General features: G+C 39.3%; 4 protein-coding genes across 6 annotated transcripts; all 4 read left to right on the top strand.

The window, feature by feature from the left end:
- The first annotated feature begins 1,076 nt into the window (after positions 1-1,076).
- On the top strand, positions 1,077-1,899 carry LOC104442974. Its single transcript, XM_010056345.3, has one exon. It carries the CDS (start codon positions 1,140-1,142, stop codon positions 1,716-1,718), a length of 579 nt encoding a protein of 192 aa, XP_010054647.2. The 5' UTR covers positions 1,077-1,139; the 3' UTR covers positions 1,719-1,899.
- Positions 1,900-3,241: 1,342 nt separating this feature from the next.
- Positions 3,242-4,848, top strand: LOC120292530 (formin-like protein 14). Its single transcript, XM_039310770.1, has 2 exons — positions 3,242-3,320; positions 4,181-4,848. The coding sequence occupies exons 1-2, from the start codon at positions 3,242-3,244 to the stop codon at positions 4,846-4,848; spliced, it is 747 nt and encodes a 248-aa protein (XP_039166704.1).
- Positions 4,849-10,048: 5,200 nt separating this feature from the next.
- LOC104442975 lies at positions 10,049-12,884 on the top strand. Of its 3 annotated transcripts, none has more exons than XM_039311124.1 (6): positions 10,050-10,260; positions 10,388-11,179; positions 11,396-11,514; positions 11,756-12,230; positions 12,334-12,437; positions 12,681-12,884. In XM_039311124.1, exons 2-5 carry the CDS (start codon positions 10,647-10,649, stop codon positions 12,413-12,415), a joined length of 1,209 nt encoding a protein of 402 aa, XP_039167058.1. In that variant the 5' UTR covers positions 10,050-10,260; positions 10,388-10,646; the 3' UTR covers positions 12,416-12,437; positions 12,681-12,884. The 3 variants fall into 3 exon arrangements, with proteins under 3 accessions (XP_039167057.1, XP_039167058.1, XP_039167056.1); XM_039311122.1 differs by having other exon boundaries at positions 10,412-11,179; XM_039311123.1 differs by lacking the exon at positions 12,681-12,884 and having other exon boundaries at positions 10,049-10,260; positions 10,412-11,179; positions 12,334-12,637.
- A 7,161-nt stretch (positions 12,885-20,045) lies between these two features.
- LOC120292789 (glutamic acid-rich protein-like) lies at positions 20,046-21,082 on the top strand (the record flags this gene model as incomplete). The annotated part of the gene is made up of 1 exon (XM_039311216.1): positions 20,046-21,082. A coding segment is annotated over one exon (822 nt), but the record flags the coding sequence as incomplete, so codon positions are not given.
- Positions 21,083-21,672: the final 590 nt, after the last annotated feature.

The raw sequence follows: 21,672 nt of genomic DNA on the forward strand, positions 1-21,672 counted from the left end.
ATCGCCGTCCCTACCGCCGTCGCCGTTGCAGTCGTCGTCCCTGCCGCCGTCGCCGTTGCACCTCCAAGCCGACCAAGAGGAGACACGAGACGAGAGGAGAGGGCCGTAGTCGAGACAGAATAAAACCTAGAGTCGGGACCGACGGGACGGGAGAGAATAAAGCGGAACCGATAAAAGAGATTTTATCGGTTCATGGTTGGTTCGGTTCGGTTAACCGATAAAACCGAACCGATAAAAGATATTTCGGTTTTAACGGGAACCGAACGAAACCGAACCGAACCGAAAAACCGATTTTTTCGGTTCGGTTCGGTTCTTGACACCCCTACTTTGAAGCAACCAAATTCTCTAAATTGCTGAACACATTCCCTACTTCAGTACATAGCTCTGTGACGTGGGAAACGCGGTGCTGGTCTGGCATGCCGCACCAGCATAACACAAGAGGCCACTAAAATGAGGCCACTAATCTCTAACACGCCAACGTATTCTATATAAAAATTTATGACTGAATCAATACGGTTTGACCTATAATTTCTCGTTTATATACATCAATAAGATCCTACCATTTAGCAGCATCTCAAATTTAATTTTGGTTCCTATAACATTCTGTGATCATATAGTTAAATTTTCTTTGGAATTTCAGCATAAAATTCAATTTTCTCCCAGAAGTGCATGGAATGGCACTTAATTTAGGAATATGTACTTTAAAATATTCACACTTTAATTTTGCATATCGAAAATGCATTTGGCGGACCTTCTTTTTCTAATGCTCTGGAGATGTTTTCAAGAAATAAATCAGAGGAAGATAAGACATATACTTTTGAGTTTTCCTATTTTTTTTTTCTTTTAAAAGATCAAATGTAGCAACGACAGCAACATTAAAAAAAAAAAACTCTAAAATGAGGAAAAACATTATTTCATGAAATTATTTAGACAGGTCTTTCCAGCCGGCCCAGTTACATTATAAGGCCTCAATTCTCAGTGCAAGCCCATCATCTCCATCTCGAATCTTGATCTACCCCGTGCAATTTATATCGGTCTGTCATCAGTATCCTCTCTTTCATCCATTGACAAGGCGCACCAGAAAATGCTTTGCCACCACTCATACATATGACCTAAAAGAAACAGTGCCCCGAAAAGGAATGAAGACACTGGTTCTGCAATCTCAGTTCCTTCCAAGAAACACCGAGCTCTCCAACCCAAGATCTAATGTCACCACTGTCATCCCCTCAAGAATTATCACATCATGCAGTAAGCACCACCCTCCACCACCTCCTTCTTCATCAGAATCAGCATCAGCATCTTCCGGATGCAATTCCATTGCAAGACCCACAAAAGCCATACAGAAGTCCCATAATCAGCACTCTCATCATGTTTCACTAGATGGGGGTTCAAGAAAGGTGGTTTTAGGTGCTGTTTCACTTGGGATTGTGCTATTCCTTATGGAATTTGAAGACCACCGCAACAAGGCTTTGGCCTTCGGTCCAGAAGGGCCACTTGCAGAGGAGTTCTGGGACAATGTCAGGAGATATGCACTCCATGCCCTCACAGTGAGTACAGGCGCTATTTACACCATATTTCAGCCCATCCTGGAGCTGCTCAAGAACCCGATTTCTGCGATCCTGATCCTGATGATCTTAGGAGGTAGCATCTTCATTGTGTACCAGGTGGTGGCTACCATGGTTGGGGTTAACGAATTCTCTTATGATTATGCATCTTAATTGATCCAAAGTCTCAATTTCTCCTGAAGATAGATTCTCTCGTGTCTTTTCATGTTGCTCTCTGCTTTTATTCCTTCGATACATGAACCATAGTTCTTGGCACAGTAGAACATTACCAAAGTCTTGTTCAGAATACATGATGATATTAATTGCTGATTGATCTTGCCTATCTCTTGCATAATGTCCTATAATGTCAGTCAATGAAACAGGACTCTGTAACTATGTGTTGAATGCTTGACATATTAAAACGTATCCAATTACGAATAGTTTGGTTTTGGAGTTTGCGATGGTTAAATACTCGATAGGGCAGCACAGTTTGTTAAATAGCACGAACGAGTCCTTGAGATGTGTTTATTTTCGAGGCACAATGTTGTCTCAAGCAGTTGACAACTAAAGCATAGACTAATCGATTGATCAGCTCATGTTCTATTGCAAATATATAGAGCACAATCAACATAATTAACCTGGCCATTGTTAATAAGAACATAATATATTCGCACTATTATGCCATGAACATACGAATTGTGAATTATTTTTAATGAGTACAAATGCTACATGCTCAATTATTTTAGTAAAAATTATTGTATTCGACCACACGCTATAAAATCAACATAATTAACTTGGCCGTTATTAACAAGAACATAATATATTCGCACTATTATGCCATCAACATACGAATTGTCAACTTGTATTGGTAAATGCAAATGCTCCAGGCTGGAATATTTTAGTAAAAACTATTTTCCACAACGTGATATAGAATCGACATAATTAACTTGGCCATTATTAATAAGAACATAATATATTCACACTATTATGCGATGAACATTCAAGTTGTCAATTATTTTAATTAATACAAAATGCTACATGTTGAAATATTTTAGTAGACACTTTTTCACAAAATGCTATAGAATCAATGTATTTAATTGCTCTATTTAGTTATATAATTGGGTCAAAACGAGCTTTTTTTCCCTGAGATTGGCTTTGGCCCTTCATTACATAGCTTAGAAAATAGGCGGAGAAGGCCTCCTTCTGAAGTTGTCTGAGCCATTAGTAAAATACTACTCTAGAAGATCTCTCATTTTCTTTTTCTAGGTTTATTGATTTTGAATCGATTGAACGCACTTCTAACACTTGTTTTACTATTGGAAGACCCTGCATTATAACATCGAATCTAGATTTTTCATATATAAATGTGACTAATGTATCACCTATGTAAAGGATTTCTCCGTAATGACCATGGATAGTTATTTTTGTTAAATATGTATGAGTTTATAAGTGTAATTTCAGAAAAGCATTAGAGGAACACTTACATTAGCATACCCTAAATATAATTCATAGATCTTATGCATGGTACTATAAAAAATCCATACATTGAAGAAATTTCTTTTTCTAACTGGGGCACCGGGTTCGGTCTGTAATCATTTCTTATCGCTACCAAAAGAACTCTATTCTGTGCGTGTGGTGTCAGATAACTATCTTTCGTGAGTAGGATATCTAAGAATACTCCATGAATTACTTCAGAAATGGTGAAGAGTAAGGACAGAAGCAGCAAAAGAGAAAATGAAGAAAAGAATAACAATGGAATCTGGAATGCAAAGACAGGTCAGTCAGCTTGGACAGTAGGAAATCTTGCTTTGCCCTCTTGACAAAAGGAAAAAGTTCATACGCAAACTCGAGCTGGAAGAGCACAATTCTGCATATACGCAGTCAAGATAACTCTCTAACTCCAAAGTAGTAGAAAACTAGACCAGCCAGCTCCCACATAACTAACTAAGCAAAATCATAGTTGTTGACACTTAATTTTTTGCAAATCTAGGAAAATAAAGAAAATAAAAATTGCATTGGAACAAATAAAAGAAAAAAATGAAAAAAAAATGGGGGAAATTGATTTGATTAATTATGCATAGTACATTGGAATTCTGATGAATTTTCGGATTTTATTAAATGTAGAAACAATTTAAAAATCAAGTGAATAAGGGGCAAGAGTTTTTGCAAAATGGAAGAAATTCGAGTAAAATCTTGTTAATTATGAAATCATACTCTAATTTATAGTTTTGATTTAATGTGACCGGAGATGGAAACTCAGAAAACGCTATACAAAGCGCTGTTCGAAATCATTATAAAAGAGAGGTTCACTTTTCGTAACTAAGGGGGAATTGGAAAAAATTGAGAGCAAATACGTGAGAAGTCTTTTCCTACGGATTTTCGAAAAAATTCAGAGAGAAAATTCGTGCAGTAAAAGAATTCGTGAGAAATGGGGTGGTATTTCGTCTTTTGTGAATTTTTGTTTTCCTTTTATTCATTCTTCAAAGTCAGCAAAAAGGAGTCTTGCTTTTTGCTTTTGAAATTCTGAAAAATCAGCAGAGAGAGGGACGTGTGAGGAGACAGGGCAATCGAAGTGAGAGAAAAAGAAAAAAAAAAAAAGGAAAAAGAAGAACAGTCGTTCTTCTTCTTCTTCGCAGGCCTCCCCGCCGGTGACCCCTGCTGCCCGAGTCGACGCCCATCGACGCGCCTCTGCACCTGCGACCTGCTGCTGCCCAGCCCGACGCCGGAGCTCCGAAGCCTGCCGCTACTGCTCGTTCCCATCGCGCCAGCCATCATCGTGCCGAAGCCGCTCCCCGCGCCGGTCACATCGTCCCACCAGCCGCCGGAGATCCTCTCACCCACGAGCTCGCTGCCGACACCGACGCCCGCGCCACCTCCGCTCCGTTCGAACACCGCTGCCGAGCCGAGATCCAGGCGCCGGAGCTCCTCGCCGCAGCCGCCCGAGTCCTCCGCCCGTGACCTGCAGTGCCCGACGGCCCCTCCGTCTCTACCGCTGCCGACGACCAGCCGACTCCGCCCGTTGTCCGAGCACCGGCCCCCTCCGAGCGACCGCACCACAGCAACCCTAGCTGCTCCCACGACGCCTGACCCGCGACGGACGACCCGCCTGCAACCTGCGAGATCTCGCACCGTCGCTCCACACCTCTGCTCCGCTCACGAAGCCGCCGTTGCTGCCGAGCCGCTCCACCAGCCCGACGCGCCGACGCCCTCGCTCGCCTGCTGCGCCCTGCCGTCGTCGTCCGCGAGCTCCACCCGACGCTGCTCGCCACGGCGCCGGAATCCCCCTCACCGGCGACTGCACTAGCGCTCGACGTCCGCTCCGCCTCTGCTCCGACGCCGCTGTTTCCCCCGCGACGCCCCCTCGCCGGAGACCCTCGCCGGTGACTCTCCTCACCGGAGCAGCCCCCACGGTTGCCAAGCCCAATTTTGAAGAAAGAAAAAAATACACACACACACATTAGGTAGTTTTTTATTTATTTTGTTTTTATTTTTATTTTATTTTACTTTATTTTTTAGTATAATTAGTCCTTAATATATAATTGGAAATTCCAACATATTACATGATTCATAACCGCGTCTAAGTTTTTATTTATTTATTTCATCTATAAAATTTTAGATAAAATAAATTAATTAAATATGAATAAAATTGATATTTTAATCTTGAGTTAATACCCAAGAAAAACCTCAAACCTGGTACATTTGTGACAAATTTACCCAAAACTATTTTTTTTTTACCATCAAAAACTCCAAACTGGTACACTTGTGACAAATTTACCCTATATTAGTTTTGTTAAATTTTAATGTCAAATTATTAAGTTAAATAACACGTGACGCTTAATCGATATACCGATTTGGGATTTTACGCTCCCTTTGTCACGATTTATAATTTTGTGATTTTTTTGTGATATTAATCCAATTTAATATAGGGTATATTTGTCGCAAATTTACTAGTTTGAGATTTTTTGCGGTCAAATAAATTAGTTTGGAGTAAATTTGTCATAAATATACCAGTTTAAGGTTTTTATGGTCAGTCATGGTATATTTGTCACAAGTGTACCAGTTTGGGGTTTTTCATGGTCAAAAAAATAATTTGGTGTAAATTTGTCACAAATGTACCAGTTTGGAGTTTTTCAGGGTATTAACCCTTTAATCTTTAAGTCTTCGATCAACTTATTGATTTTGTCAGCGAAATATTACTCATTTATCTCGAACGATGTGTGATATTTTTGATGATTTTAGATGATCTATTTTATCATGATTACTTTATTTATCTTGAAATGTGTTTGAATTAGATTATCGCATGCTTTAGGGTAGTTTGCATATTTAGACTAAGCATTTTATTTATTCTGAATTTTTGAAATAAAAAATGCCAAAAACATGAATTTAGGATGTTAGATTTTCATTAATTTAAATTGCATGTTTGACATTTTTTTTTTAATTTCGAAATTAATTTAAAAAATCATCATGTATATGCCATGTAAGATTAGGGCATCATTTGTATGTCATCGCACATTATGGTAAAATTGCATATTTTATTTTAAGTTTAAATTGATTTAGATAGACTGCATCTTAAGTTAGAAATTGGTAAGTTAAGATAACATCTTTGTTTTAATTAGGGTTTAGCCTGACCTAATCCTTAATATAAGTTAGATAGAATCTTAATTTAGCGAGATAATTTTCACAATTTTCTAATTTCGAAATTTCATAAAAAAATACAAAAAAATGTCTTTGAATGAATTAGTTTCAATCTCTAGGATAGATTGCATTTTTTCAAAATAAAATAAAATAAAAATGTCATTGCATGTCATTTAGAATTAGATTCATGAAATACATGCTATTTAGTGATGGTTGCTAGGTCCGTTCAATTAGAAATTACATGTCATTAGAATTAGGTCATTTAGTTAATATTGCATATTGCATGATTTTCATTAATCAAGTGAAAACAAAAAAGAAATTGCATGTTAATTAGAAATCGTATCTAGGGTTGTTGATGTAGATTCTAATTTAACGTTGCAGATGCTTTGGTTGAGGTAAGTTTTTGCAATTTATTCATTGTTTATCTCGAGTATTAAATTGGTGGTTTACGCACCCGTATAATCACATCACATGTTAAGAATATAGATTTAAAATCAATTTAAGCTGCCTGCAAAAACATTTTTGAAAATAAAAATATGGTACCGAAAAGACATTAGAGAAATCTAGTGTAATCAAGTCCCCGTACCCATAGTCTCTGGTTCGTAGGAGTAAAGTAAACTCTCGTTACTTTACTTGGATTTCTAATCGACCCACCAAAAAATAGATTAGTGGCGACTCCTATATAAAATATATCTGCATGTTAAGAATTTGAACATAAATTGCGAATTGGTAAGGCTTGGGAGAATCCGAGTTAAGTCTAGGCTTAACAATTCATTAGTCTAATTTTAGGTGGTGCACCCAAAAATTAGGTCGCGACAATAGTATCTCTCAATCTATCCAAACGACTACTTCATTAATCTGATCCCAGCTCACCCCCCCCCAATAAAATAGCCAAATAACCAGATAATTCCAAGATTAAAATGACATCGGGTAATTTCAGCAGAAGAAACAAAGGAATCTACACACCTCTAGGTCCTATGGTAACAGAAAAAGCATCAGTTAATTTATCAATCCCAGATTGAAGAGCCGCTCTGCATTCCTCGCCCAAAGATATCTTCTTTGGACCTGCCTTTACCCCAAAGTTCCGAACTTTTTGCCCGTTTCTCCATTGACCCAATACCCCACTATTTCCACTCAGATTCTGAGCAGTGCACGGCGCCAATTCTTCAATCTTAATTCAAAGAAGTACAATTCGTAAAAGGGCATGAAGAAAATGAGGGAAAACACAAGACCGGGGAATTCACCGGATAAGGGTAGCTTCTGAGGGAGGACTGAAGGTGTTGTGAAGGGGCAGACATTTTTATTTGAGGGCGGTTCTTCTGGTTGTTGTTGTTGTTTGTTTGTTTGTTTGTTTGTTTTTTTTTTTTTTTTTTTTTTTTTTTTTTTTTTTTTTGCGGGGTTTAAACTTTAATGTTGGTCCCTGGGGTCGGGTCAAGCGACAAGTTATCCTGAGTCGGCGACATGGGCTCTTTTCTTGGGCAATCGATAAGTTTTCACTATTACGGTATGTTTTTGTGTCTCGGATGATTTAAAGGGACACAAATTTTGGAAAGATAAAATCTTAGTGGGAGTTAACACACTCAAATTTTGGAAAGAAACTTTGAATTGAAATTTTTTTGGCTGAGTCGATGAAAGCGAAAGAAGAGAAGCTTAAATGATGCCCATGTATAAAGGGACTACCAAAGAGCGAATGCTTTCTATATCTCGAATCTATTTTGCCAAAGAGAAAGGGAAAATCGATGGAGATATCACCCATGGAGTTCAGACAATATATATATATATATATATATATATATATATATATATATTCAGTGTGATAAGCACATTGATATAATAATGACGTAGCGAAATTCATATAACCAACTCCATACAGTGTGATAAGATTGAGCCTGTCGTTATAGGTTTTCAAAATTTGCAAATAAAACTTAGGAAGTGTGGGTTTTTAGGATGTTTCTAGAAATAGGTGCAAATATGCTCTAAATCTTTTACATTGGTACAAATTTAGTTATAAAATTTTCAATTGAACCAACTCAGTCTTAAATTTTTTCATATTGGTACAAATTTAGTTTGTTCGGCCAATTTAAACTGAAAATTGATGACGTGTTGCCAGTAGTCTTACGTGGCGTTGCAAGATCGACGCGGACAAAATTTGTAATTTTTGTAATTATTTTTTCTTATTTTTTCTTTTTTCTTTCTCCTTACCCCTTGGCTATCGAGGTCATAGGTTGACCATCATCGGCCATAGGTTGGTTGGGGTGAGGCCCCGTGCCCTCACTAGCCACAAGTGAGGGCGTTGGCCTTTGCCTAGATCTAGGCGAGGGTCGAAACCCTCGCCTATTGGCTGACGAAGGTTGAAACCCTCGCCTGTTGGTCGACGAGGGTGCGAAAGGCCTTGCTCTTAACGGGTGAGCGCTGCGACGCCTCAATGGAGGTCGTTGTGGCCTCGCTCGGGATCTCGGGCGAGCATTGCCGCACCCTTGCCCGCCATGAGCGAGGACTCGCCACGCCCTCGTCGCCCAACGAGCAATGATTTAGGTCCTCGCCGGGATTTGGGCGGGGGCTGATGCCCTCGCTTGTGGCCGGTGAGGGCGTGGCAGCCCTTGCCAGTGGCTGGCACGGGCGCGGGGCCCTCGTCTTGACTAGCCTGTGGCGACAATGGTTGATTAGCGGCCTCGCCGGCCAAGTGGTGAGGAGCAAGAAAAAAGAAAAAAAAAAAAGAAATTTTTTAAAAATCTAAAAAAATTAAAAATGATAAATTTTGTCCATGTCAATGCTGCCGCAACGTGGGCCCGTTAGTGGCCACGTTGGCAATTTTTGGCTTAAATTGACCGGGTTGATTGAATTAGTATCAATGTAAAAATATTTTTGATTGAATTAATCAAATTAAAAAGTTTATAACTGAATTGGTGCAAAAGCAAAATGTTTAAGACTTTTTTGGTATTTTTCTCAGACTACCAAAGAGTGAATGTTTTCTATATCTCGAATCTATTTTGCCAAAGAGAAAGGGAAAATCGATGGAGATATCACCCATGGAGTTCAGACAATATAGATATTTAGTGTGATAAGCACATCGATATAACAAAGACATAGTGAAATTCATATAACCAACTTCGTATAGTGTGATAAGATTGGGCCTGTTGTTATAGGTTTTCAAAATTTTCAAATAAAACTTAGGAAATGTGGGTTTTAGTCTAAATTAGGATGTTTCTAGAAATAGGTGCAAGTATTTATTCTGTACATCATATTTCAATATCTGCTAACTTAAGAATAAGAATCGGTCATACGAAATGAAGAAGAAGCATTATTTAGTTAGAAATTGTTACAAAGGCATGTTGGTTGCATTGATTGAGTATAAACTTGCTCATGGACGACTTCATAAAACCCTGGAGTTGTTAAGACATTTATAAAGTCGCTAATCAAATAATTTTGAATTTACTATCACATTAGAAAAATTGTCTTATGCAAATTCATTTTTTTTTGTCCGAAATATCTACTTTTCATTAATAGCTTGAAAAAAAGGGACCCACTAGCGGTGTCTAGCAGATCTTTAAGGACCCGTGGAGATGAGCCAATCAGTTAGCCCTCTTCCTGTGGGTCTTCATCACCTAGTTTGCCATATTATTTGTGGCCCCATTACAATGGATTGGCTTTAAATACGGCAACTTAAAGACTTCAGACTTATAACCGCGAGCTCGCCTCATGAGATTTTGCCCTTTTTCTTTAATCTATCCGTGGGCAGTCTTTCCACTGGAGACTTTGCTTAATACTGCTGATAAGGTTTTCTAGCTTTTGGGAAAGGGCCTTCACAAAAGTTGTAGTTCTCATTCTCAGCCTATTTTAGAAAATATCTTTTAACTCTCAAAGGTGTTGGCATTTTCTTAAACACTCTCCCAAAGGAAAGTTTTCCCAAACGCACCTTTAAGTCAGTCGACGACTCCAGAAGAAGTCATCGATCATAATCCAAAATGGGTAAGGTTTCTGCTTGCTCTGCTGTGGAGACAAGGACATTCTTTGTGAAGCCATCGATCAGAATCCCAGATGAGTTGCGACATACGGACAATTAATCCTTCGTATGATCCAGGTTGGTGCGCAGCGTCAATATTTACTTTTGTTTCTCCCCTTACTGGAGGAATCCAAGTATCCTCCTCCTTCTTGTTCGCATCTACTGATTTTCTGTCCAAGCTTCCCCATTTACTGAAGTTTTTGAGCATTTGTTGTGCTGATTCAACTAGGGACTTCGGAGCAGTAGGGGATCTTCTAAAGACGAGGCTATTTCTTGATTTCCAGATTTCCAGTACGACCGAGAGTTCGAAGTTTTCGCGCTGAGGCTCCTGGGATTCTTCGTGGGTAAAACATAATAAACGACTGGGACTCTCGAAAGCATCTAGTCTTGAATAAGAGAAAGCATTGAGATAACACATACTTAGATCCGAAACGAGAAAAGGGGAGTGGCGAACAAAGAAGGAAATGTACGGCTTACCAATTGTTCTGCTACTAGCCCTGTTCGTGTGCGCTTACATACTCCTGCGGCAGAAAAAAAGCAGGGGCCCTCAGACGTATGATGTGTTTTTGAGCTTCAGAGGTGACGACACTCGCACTAGCTTCACCGATCACCTGTACAATGGCCTGGAGGCTGCTGGGTTCCATGTGTTCAGGGACAACGACGCCCTCCAGCCTGGCGAAAAGATAGGAAAGGAGCTTGTCCAGGCCATCGGGAATTGTAGGATCGCGATTCCCATCATCTCTGAAAACTATGCAAAGAGTAGATGGTGCCTCCGCGAGCTCACTGAGATTATGAATTGCCACAATGAGCACAACAAACGAGTCTTTCCTATATTCTATAAAGTAAATGTTCTAGATTTACATGGCCCAAGCGGTCATTTTGCAGGAGATCTATCAGTACACGAGGCCATGTGGGGCAATGAATTGCCACGATGGGCGAAAGCACTGACTTCTGTTGCGTGGATTAGAGGATGGATATCACAGACCATTGCTGATGGGTATGTATGCATGAATGTCTGTCTGTCTGTCTGTCTGTCTGTCTGTCTCTATGGATGTCTGTATTTCGAATCTACAGATCTGTATCCATCACAAATCTGGTTCCGAATCCCTGTGATACTTGGATGGAAATGACCGATCCGGAGTCGCTGAATTAGGAGAAGGGAGGATTCAAACTATACACCTAATCTTTGTTTTATAAATCAATATTTGGGCAGGCATGACGGAAAGCTGGTGAAAATGGTGGTCCAAAGGGTTTCGAGTGAATTGCAGACAATGTGGATCGAACGGCTCCCCATATTTCCTATGTTGATGTCCAATTACCACATAAGATTAGGTATCTTCCAATTCCATTTGAGCCAAGTGCTTATTATTCTTAAGTTTTGTCGGTGTTCATCACGTGAGAGCTTTGGCCTCTTGTCATTTCCCAAGGGAAGAAGGCATGTAAACTTTGCGTGGTTTATGACCTAAACCAATTTTGTGGCTCTTAAAAGTTACTGGTCTTTTTGAATTTTCCTATGATTCGTAATGGCTGCATCTTATCATCATCCCTTTGGTTTTGTCTTGTTGGATCACAGCGTATGGTTACTTTTCGGAGAAGAAAAGAGGAGAGGTGTTCTTGGCCTTTCATGGCCTTGATACACGACTTGGCTTTGCTGCTTGCCTCTACAGCAGCCTTGTGGGTGCAGGAATTAAAGTGCTTAAAGATGATCATCCGTACCTGATAGGTACACATCTTATTCATGGGATTTTCAATGGCATCCATCATTGCAAGATATCAATTCCAATTCTCTCTGTAAATTTTGCTTCTTCTCAATGGTGCCTTGATGATCTTGCTGAGATGGTTGATTGCAAGAGAAAAAAAGGGCAAAAGATATTGCCCATATTCTACAAAGCGACGCCCTCGGAAGTGAAAAAGATCTCAGATTCTTTTGGAACGTATATGCTTAAACATAGGGAAAAGGTCGAGCCACTTGTCTATGGGAGGTGGAAGCGAGCTCTTGTTGAGATCGGGTCCTTCAAAGGATTGGAATCGGAGAAAGTTGCCAATGGGTACTTACTTTCATCATATTCCCACCAAAACCATAGTTTGATCCTATTACAGGGAACTCTTATACTACTCAAAGCTTACTTCAATTTATTTGGCAATTGGCAGGGATGAAGGGGAACTTTTGAAAATGGTAGTCGAGAAGGTTTTGATGTTGTTGACAAATCCCCAGAAGCTTGATCCATCCTAATATTGACTCAATCTTGAATTTGGTAACTACTTATTTTTAGCATATGTGGTTCCTGTGTTACAAGAGGATTTTTATCGACCATCAAATGTATCATCATTTTATTGTTCCTACTTCCCATTAATTTTCCAGTAGACCGGCAAAAAGTTATTCTGGAGTCAAAGAAACATGTTATGCTCGTTATGTTGTGTAATTTCTTGGATAAAGATGTCATTTTTAGATTCAGCTGTGATCCCATTAATGAATATCTCGTGTTCGGATTTGACAGGTCTGTTCTGTTACATATGGAAAGAAGATATGATAAGAAATGGGAATGTAGGGGGCGGACCAAGGGACGAAAGGAGGAGAGAAAAATGTCTAAGCAATAATTATGAAAAGAATTGTTTTCCCATATTCATTTTCAAATCTTATTTTATGCTGTAATGAGCTGAGTTTTCGACTAGTTATGGTGCGGAAGATGTGCTAGACTTCATTAGAAGGTAATTTGTATTTTATGCTGCAACGAGCTGAGTTCTCTCGCCAGGGGCTTGCCCGTGGCCAGTGAGGGACCTCGCCAACCCTCGTCTTTGGCTGTTGTCGGGTTGTCTTTGGTTGGTTGTCGAGATTCAGTGATCGATTAGAGGAAGAAGTAAAGGAAGGAAAAGAAAAATGAAAAAAAAAATTCAAAAAAATGAAGATATTATTAAAAGTTGTGTACATCGGCATTGGTGTTAGGAAAGCCAATCAACATCCACATTAACAATATCCGACCAAAATTAGTTGGAAAAATTAAATGGATGCTATGTCAAAAGATTTAATATTAAATTGATATAAATAAAAAGTATGAGTAAATTAGTATAAATATAATAGATTTAGGATTTTTTTTTTTGACACTTTTCCTAAGCATCCATTATGAGCCAGTGACAAAAAAGTCATGATTGCAGTATGCGGATCAAATTCTTGAAGAATAGAACGAAAATCCTCTAAAGAGACAATGACTTACAATCCATTGGGAGTAGCGTCTATGGTAGCACCAACGGCAAATGGACTTGCACCTTAGTTTTGGGGTCTGTTCTCTGTCCTTGTAGGTTGCTTAGATCATGTTTGACGACAATTGGGCAATGACACTAGTATTTTATTGTACTTGACCAATTTCAACACGATAATTCGGCACGAAATGTGAAGAAACTAATACATAGAGAATAGAGTAAATAAGGCCATAAAAAAACTCAACATGTCGAAACACCTTACGAATTATTCTTAGACCACCAATAATTAAGTGAAAAATGCTTGAATCGATTAGAAATTGCCTCAAAACCGATCAAATCGATCTGATTGAAGTGGTCAACTTTCAACGCCTAAAGCCAACGCCGGTCAACGAATGATGTGGCAGGTGCTGACGTAGTGATGACGTCAACGGATGACGTGTAGGTGTGTGTGGGACACTAGAGGCGCCTAATTCTAGTTTTTTTTTGCTTCTGCCTCGATCATGGTTTTGACCCCCGTCTCGGTGTTTTATCACATCGTGTGCGCAATGTACATATTGAGTCGCGATGACAGAATAATCCTGACGCAAATGGGAGTGTCGAGATAGCGTCAATCCCGTCTATTCAGAGCTTCATCTTTCAGGTCTGCTTGTCTGAATCATGTGTGCACATGATCATCATCTGTGACGAATTCTGGATTCCAAACACGCCTTATTTCTTAAAACGGTATTATAAAAGAGATGAAGAAAGCAAATTCTACGCATTTTCGTACTGTAACAACAACCTTCAGATACAGGTTTCATTGAAATCAAATCAATATCAAAATCACCAATCCCAAATCTTACTGCACACTAAATATTCGATAGTACGCATTCATGTTATAGGGCGCGCGCAAATCTGTCTGAAGCCTCCGATGTAACTCTTATACAGTATCACGGTAGTTGTCTGGGCATCCGAGAAGAGGGAAGAAGACTTTAAATAATGCCAAAATGAATTAATGACACTAATCTGTTTTGATCCAAACAGTTGAAAAAAGGCACGTTGAACAAACATCCTTCGACGTCCATCCTAACTATTTGATTCAAGTTCAGTAAAAAGATCTTTCATGTTGCTGCCGAATCTGCCACAGCTGGTTGACACTCTTCCCCCCTCTATCTTTAGAATTTGCCCATTTTTCATTTCCTTGCAAGTTTGCAGGTTACAATTCTTTTCTAGAATGTGATTCATGAAAGTATGGGTAAAATGTCTTTTATGTTAGTTTTTGTCTGAACTTAGGAAATAATTGAACTGTTCTTTATCTGTTGTCCTTGTCAAAACAAGTCCTTCTAACATCATGCTTCCTGAATAAAAAGATTATGATTTCCCGATTCTCAAAATCGCAAAAAAATGCCAAGCTTGCTTTAGGGGCTTAGCTTACTCGCGATTCTGGACAAGTTTTTATTGGTTTTTGCAGTTTAATGAGCACAAATAAGTGCTTCTGAAGCCATGTGTTTGCTCGTCACTGATCATAAACTCTCCTGTCTTCTTGAAGATTGCACTGTGACATTGAGGAGTCAATTCTGCAAACCAATATACGATAGGTCTCTTCTTCAAAAAACATCTCTTGTCCCACACCATCACCAACCAAAGATCCGCATTGTGACATTGGATGTGCATGTTGCTATACCTATAGAAATTGCGCAGCATCTCCCTGTTTAATGAATCAGAGGAGATGGATTATCACCATTAGTGACGCCACAGCACTTCCATGTGAGAGTAAGTGCATGAACCGAAACTCAATATCAAAACAAGTACATGAAGTTGACAATAACAGGACTAAGCCCCTGTCCATATCACGGGTTCAATATCCAATCCTCCTCTGCCTCCTTTTGTCCACCATCGCTTCTCTAACATCTCGTACAAATCCAAGCTAAATTCTTCACATTCGTGATTGTAATTATTTTGAGTTAGTAGTAATTGAACATATCCAGGGAAAAATAGAGAAATCACTGCAACAATTGGGAGAACCGCCATTACTAACGGGAGAATTACTGCCTATGGGAGCTTCAGTCAACAGAACCATAGAACGCGAAGATCCATAACCATCTCAGTGTTCAATAATGCTAGATAGACCTCAAAAGTCCCTTAAAAATTATCCACAAGATCCAATGTGAATAAGCCCGGGGTTTGAGTGGCATCTCACCCCTAGCCACAGCTCATCTGCCGATTAAAATGCCAACCTGCTTGTACGCCCGATACTCTTCTTGGAATGTTTAAACAAGCAAAATATTTTGTTCGAGGACCCCACTTGATTAATTACTCATTTGGGGTTTGCAAAATTAGTTGGTGTATTAATTTTAGTAGATTTCTTTGAGTTCCTAGCATTGCTCCTCTGTTTCTGGTGGATCCCTTTAGATTCCCTGTCCTAGGGGTGTCTATTTGGAGGTGGTGGCCCTGGAGATCAGATGCTACCTGACATGTACTGCCCCCTGTAAACAAGACCTTCGGAATTCAAATTGCTTCACCATCACACAAGAGAAGAGGGAGGCTGAGGAGTAGAAAGTAAACTCTGAGATGCTTCTGAGGGAATACCACTCAGGCAGAGTTTCATTGGGACACTTGATGAGAACAGAGTACGTAAAATGCAAAGGGGGACATTCCAAATCTATGGTCTCACCTATCTTAATTGATCTAATGTTCAGAAAAAAGATGGAATTAATTACATATACTCTCTGACTAGAGACATAAATTTGGACCAAGACAGAATATTTTGATACCATATAAATCAGACCTAGTGGCACTCGAATGATTGGTATTCTGAGATTTAACTCAACTGCTGGAATTAAATGACTCATTATATGTATTAAGGCTGCCAGGTCCCACCACGAAGGTCATGCCCAGGTGCTCAAAGTATAGACTCGGCAGGCCTTTTGCAATTATACTAGTACTTGTTCTATTGTTTTTTGGCAACATATGGACATACCGTCATTTTATTATCAAGTATTGTAATTAACTGCAGACAACACCAGCAATGTCTTGGAAAAAACACAAGCTCTTTCATTTCAAGAAGATAAGTTGAAGTCTTCTCGATGTTTATTTATTAACTGCTCAAGCAAGAAAAGAAGTTAAGGGATTATTTTTCAACGAACTACTTGCCTTATAAATAAAAGAGCCTGCTAAAAGAATTAATATATACTGAATGATTTGCAATGAATCTGAAAGCCGCCTAAGGAATGTTTCTGATTCTCATTCACCTAACCCTTGCTGATCTGATGTTTCAAGAAGCTTTTGACTCCCAATTTTCTTCTTGTTGGACTTCAGAAGCAGCTGTAGATTGCTAATTTGTGATAATGTTATATAACCAAGAATACACTAGAAGTGGAATCTACCTTATAATTAAAAATTTAATAAATTAATTAGAAGGATTCTGAAATTGCTGTAAAAATATAGAATGGTCTAATTCTGATGAAGTTAGGAATCTTGCCTGTTTTATGCTCTTTCCCACTGTTTAAGATAATATTTTCTTCAAACTTCAGTTTTTTTTTTTCCTAATATTTTAGACTGCCCCAACTGTAACATAGCTTTGCCAAACAATTAATCTTAATCATATATCTGTGTGCTATTAAAATTGTGATCTTTATGAAGGTGAAACCAATCTAATGGTACCTTAATTGCACCCTTTTAAGTTCAAGCTCCGAAGCACAGTTCCCGATTCCTATCATGTTTTTAAGGTTCATGATTTAGTGAGAGAACCGCTTACACTTTGCACCTAAAAAATGAGAAAAAGGTACAAAAAAAGTCCTAAATTTATTATATTTGTATAAATTCAATTCTAAATATTTCAATTGGATTAATTTAGTTTTAACTATTTTCATATTGATTTCAAATTTAGTCAATTTGACTAATTTAGGTCCGATCGGCCAAGGGCTATTCTATTTGGCATGATCAGCGCTGATGTAGACATTTTTTTATGTACTTTTTCAATAGTTTTGATAATTTTTTTCTTTTCCCTTATCTTTTTCTTTTCCTTTTGGGCCATGGCTAGCGAGGGTTGCTCTTGCAAGCCACGGGAGAGGGATGGTCTCGTATGGTTGCATCTAGGCAAGTGCAAGTGCTGGCAAGGGGCAGCCTTACCAGATCTGGGGAGAGGGGCCTTGTCAGCCCTCGCCCACGCGTGGCTTGATGAGGCCAACCCTTGCCATGAATGACCGACATTTGATTTGACTAGACCGAGAACATTGATTTAGTATGGCAAGCAAGAAATCGATTGCAAATATACAATTCGTGGATATATATAAATTTATAGGTTTATCTACACCTAACAACTTAAATTTTTGGGTTGATAATTCTAATATGGTACGAGAGCTAGTGCTATTCCTTTCTTGTATATGCATCCATCTCCATCAATCAAAATAAGGGGTGTGTAACAAGAACCACCTGAATTGGGAACTGCTTGGATCCGATTGGATCGGATCGGCCGGTTCTGGGCGATTCTCAAAGAGGGCGTTCAGTTCTTGGTTCCCATTCAGTTCCCTAGGAATCGAACCAACCAAACCGGACCGATTGATTATATATATAATATTTTTAAATTTCTTAAGAAACAAACCCTAATTCTTCATTTCATGATGGCAACTCAACTCAAATGTGAGGTAGAGTAAGAAAATATGATTGTATATTTTCTAGGGTTTACATTTCAATTTCATGCTGATAAAATTTCTCTCACAATGAAAATTGCTTATTTGATAATGCCATCCTTGTGTGTTTCCTTTGCAAGCAAAACTGTAATGCCAATTTCTCTTCTATGAGTTTATTTATTTATTTATTTTTTGCATATTACTGGGTTTTTATATCTAATACTATGTTCAGGCAATAAAAGATGGAGACATGCCTGGGCTTGTGGCTATGCTATAGATAGTCTTGCAACTTTACGCTTCCAGAGTTCTCTCGAAGCGCAGTTATACCAAGAGAGGTGAATAACAGTGAGCAAGTTGATAATTCTTATATTCACCTCAGAGGAGCTACCCAAGAATGAGGGAAGAGGATTTGAATTAGTTCTCCAAATGCTTGTGCAACATTTTATGTGCCACAAGCAACAAGGTGCAACATTTTTCAATTTATTATAGCAAATTATTGGTTCCATCAAATTGGACCAGATCAATCAATCGGTCCGGTTCTCAATTCTAAGACCGGATGGTTCGGTTCTAGGAACTGGTCCTCCACATCTGGTTCCGATTTCACCTTAGACTAGATTGAATTGGGAACCAATCAGTCCTAGTCAAAATTCCACATGTTGCTTTTGACTTGGCTTGTATATAAAATAGAACATCACTTGACAATGGATTTTATCTGTTCTTTATTTTCATGTAATCTCTTTTTACTTTAAAATTTAATTTTCAGTTGGAGTTTTTTTAGCACTGCCGAGCTGTTCAAGAATGACACTTGCAAGAGAAAACTGCCGATGTACAGATACATAGAGTCACACAATTTCCCCAGGCTTCTGAAAATTCACTAACAGTTGAATCCCTGACACATTGCACTTTTTTGTTGTCAATGATAGGAATAGAAGAGTCTTGAACGGACAAGGACCATAATTCCAGGCGAAATATCATCTGCAGGTCATGCCATGCCTCAGTTCGATGTAGCAACACGACAAAGAAAGAGGCAGATGGAAAATAATAATGCTGATAATTTTGGCATGATACATCTGTCAGTATTGTTACCATCTGCCAAGGACAGAAGCAAATCCCACATGTTTAGTTTAGCAGAAAGGATCATTACGAGATCTTCTTTTGGATGCTTTCTTAGATTTTAGGTTAAGGATGTCGATGATGTGGACTACGTGACATGTATAGGCGGCAGATAATTACTCCAAAAGTACACATGATTGCTTTAACTTTCTTTACGTAGCTATGCTGTTGTATAGATTCTTGCACATAATAAATTATATCCCACGTACATCAAGCACAGACACGTATACGTGAATAATGCTTGACCTGCATGATTAGATAATAGATGGAGCCGCCCTTTATCTTTCCGATTTTTGGGCAAGCAAATCTTGTTGCAGGTCTACTTAGAAACTTCAAAGCAGCTACCTTTTGTTTTCCTTTCTGTTCTCGTCAAAATTAAGATTAGAGGATCTATACTCTTCATGGGATAGCGCGCCTCCAAAGAGGTCCTCCCCACTCACAAAAAAAGTTGCTTAACTTTTAAGTCCACACCCATCTATTTTTCATGAAAGTGGATGGATTGCAAGTTGACGTCCAAAAATTCAAGAAGATACGCTACACACTGGCACCGGGATGAGGCTGTAGTGGCATGTTCATCGTATGACAATAGTTAATTAAACCTCAAATCAAAGATTATGTATATCGGTGTGGAACTCTTCTAATAATATTCGAAGAGGTCGGCAATGGAGATCATTGATCTTTCCATTTTTCGAAAAAGAAAGTGCGAAAGTGCAATCACCAAAGGGTATGCTCGTCAATTCACACGTTGCTCCCCATTAACTACAGCACTTACAGGACTTCTATAAGAGGAGAAAAGGAGGCACCATGATTCCATGTCTACCCAAAACCCACAAAGCAAACAGGATTGCATCATTCCCTGCCCCAGGCACAGCTTGCCTCTAGCTTGCCTTTAGCTTTGCGCCCAAAAACGAAACAATCGAGCAAAAAGATGGATCAAAATGACAACCTGATGAAAGTCCAGAATGTTCACAAAATCAACAGCAAGAACAGCCACTTCCTCATGAGGGCTTTGAAATTTGTCATCTCGATCTCTCTGCTGTCCTTCGTTGTGTGTTATTCCTCAGGATACTCTTTCTTCCCTCACTCCTTCAACCTCTGCTTCTCCACGATCCTCTTTCGATTTTCACTCGCTCCCTTGAGAGGAAGTTCATGTTCCTCGTCTGCAACGGGATCTTAGCTTTTCTTGCCAAGAGCTCCTGCAGTTCTAGCAGCTCTTCGCCATCTGGGTCTGATCTTGATGGTGATGATGAACTGTTCAGGAAAAAAGACAGGTCGGCTTGGGATGACTTACCTGAGGATGAGATCAAAGTTTCAGCTTCTGGATCATCAGAAGTTGAAGCTGTGACTGCTGAAGATGCCGCTACTACTGGGTATAACGAGTACCAGGAAAATAATCTGGTTCTTGCAGCTGAAGAAGGAGAAGAAGAGGGGGAGGAGGAGGACGAGAAACTTCAAGTTCAGGGAAAAGATACAGAGGAAGAAGATGAAGCTGAGCAACAGGAAGAGCAAATATTACAAGATACAGGAGCAGAAGATGAAAATGAAACTTGGGTCGTGGAAGATGATGACAGACACAGCAAACAAGAAGAAGAAGAACTAGAAGAACGTGGCTACATGGGGAAAGAACCAGAATCACCAGCAGTTGCTACAGGTAGTGAAGAGATGATGAGTACGGAGGAGTTGAATAAAAAGTTCGAGGAATTCATTAGGAAGATGAAAGAGGAGATCAGGATTGAAGCTAAAAGTCAGCTGATTGCAGTGTGATTGCAAGACAATCATGTACATAACGAGCCAACTAAGCGAATCCCATCAAGGGTTTGTCCCTTTTAGGGTGGCTGGCGACGAAGCTCTCATGTTCATGACTTCTGTTTTCTTTCGAGGTCATCATGTTGTCTTTTTCTCGCACCGTTAGCCCTGTCCTAAGATCAAATAGCAGCTAAGTTTAATAAACAAAATCTCTAGCCTTTCTTCTTCTACCTCCCTCAAATTATATCTATCTGCCTAGCTCTTGACGTTCAACAGCGAAGAACAAATTTCTATGCATCTTCATCTTCTCTTTACAGCTCTTCAGCAAGAGTAGAATCCAAGGAAAAGGAAAGACGGATCACGTCGTAATCTATAAAATGAAAGTTTTGTGTTTTTGACATCATTTGTATTCGTAACTTTCAAAAGTCGCGGTCTAATAAGCCCCCCAAAAAAGAGGATCAAGCCCGTAATCTTGGAGGTAGTCCTCTAATCATTCGTCGTTCCGTACTCTCGTTCTCTCTTCGCGTGTGAAAGGGACGAACGCGGAAACGGCGCGCTCTTCAGTTGACTTGGGGCTGGAGTAACGTAGAAAATGCTAGAAAGAGGGAGACTCCCCTTGTCGTTGGACAAGTAATTATTACTATGACAGAACTAAAGGGTCATGCTCTTTCGACACGCTCACGAGTGATGTGATCATGTGATGTAATGCCTCTACTCTACTGCAGCAAATGAAGCTTCCGGGTTCCTTTGCATCGGAAACAACGGAAGTACCAAATTCTCAGTAAGAAAGAGATGATGACATTAAGGAATAAGATAATCATGG

The sequence above is a fragment of the Eucalyptus grandis genome, chromosome 4, assembly GCF_016545825.1.
Source record: "Eucalyptus grandis isolate ANBG69807.140 chromosome 4, ASM1654582v1, whole genome shotgun sequence".
NCBI lineage: Eukaryota > Viridiplantae > Streptophyta > Magnoliopsida > Myrtales > Myrtaceae > Eucalyptus > Eucalyptus grandis.

Coding starts and splice junctions, on each gene's coding strand:
- LOC104442974 (XM_010056345.3), top strand. CDS start 1,140: ATGAAGACACTGGTTCTGCAATCTCAGTTCCTTCCAAGAAACACCGAG.
- LOC120292530 (XM_039310770.1), top strand. CDS start 3,242: ATGGTGAAGAGTAAGGACAGAAGCAGCAAAAGAGAAAATGAAGAAAAG. Junction 3,321..4,180: donor AATCTGGAATGCAAAGACAG/GTCAGTCAGCTT, acceptor TCTTCTTCGCAG/GCCTCCCCGCCGGTGACCCC.
- LOC104442975 (XM_039311123.1), top strand. CDS start 10,647: ATGTACGGCTTACCAATTGTTCTGCTACTAGCCCTGTTCGTGTGCGCT. Junction 11,180..11,395: donor TCACAGACCATTGCTGATGG/GTATGTATGCAT, acceptor ATATTTGGGCAG/GCATGACGGAAAGCTGGTGA. Junction 12,231..12,333: donor TCGGAGAAAGTTGCCAATGG/GTACTTACTTTC, acceptor GGCAATTGGCAG/GGATGAAGGGGAACTTTTGA.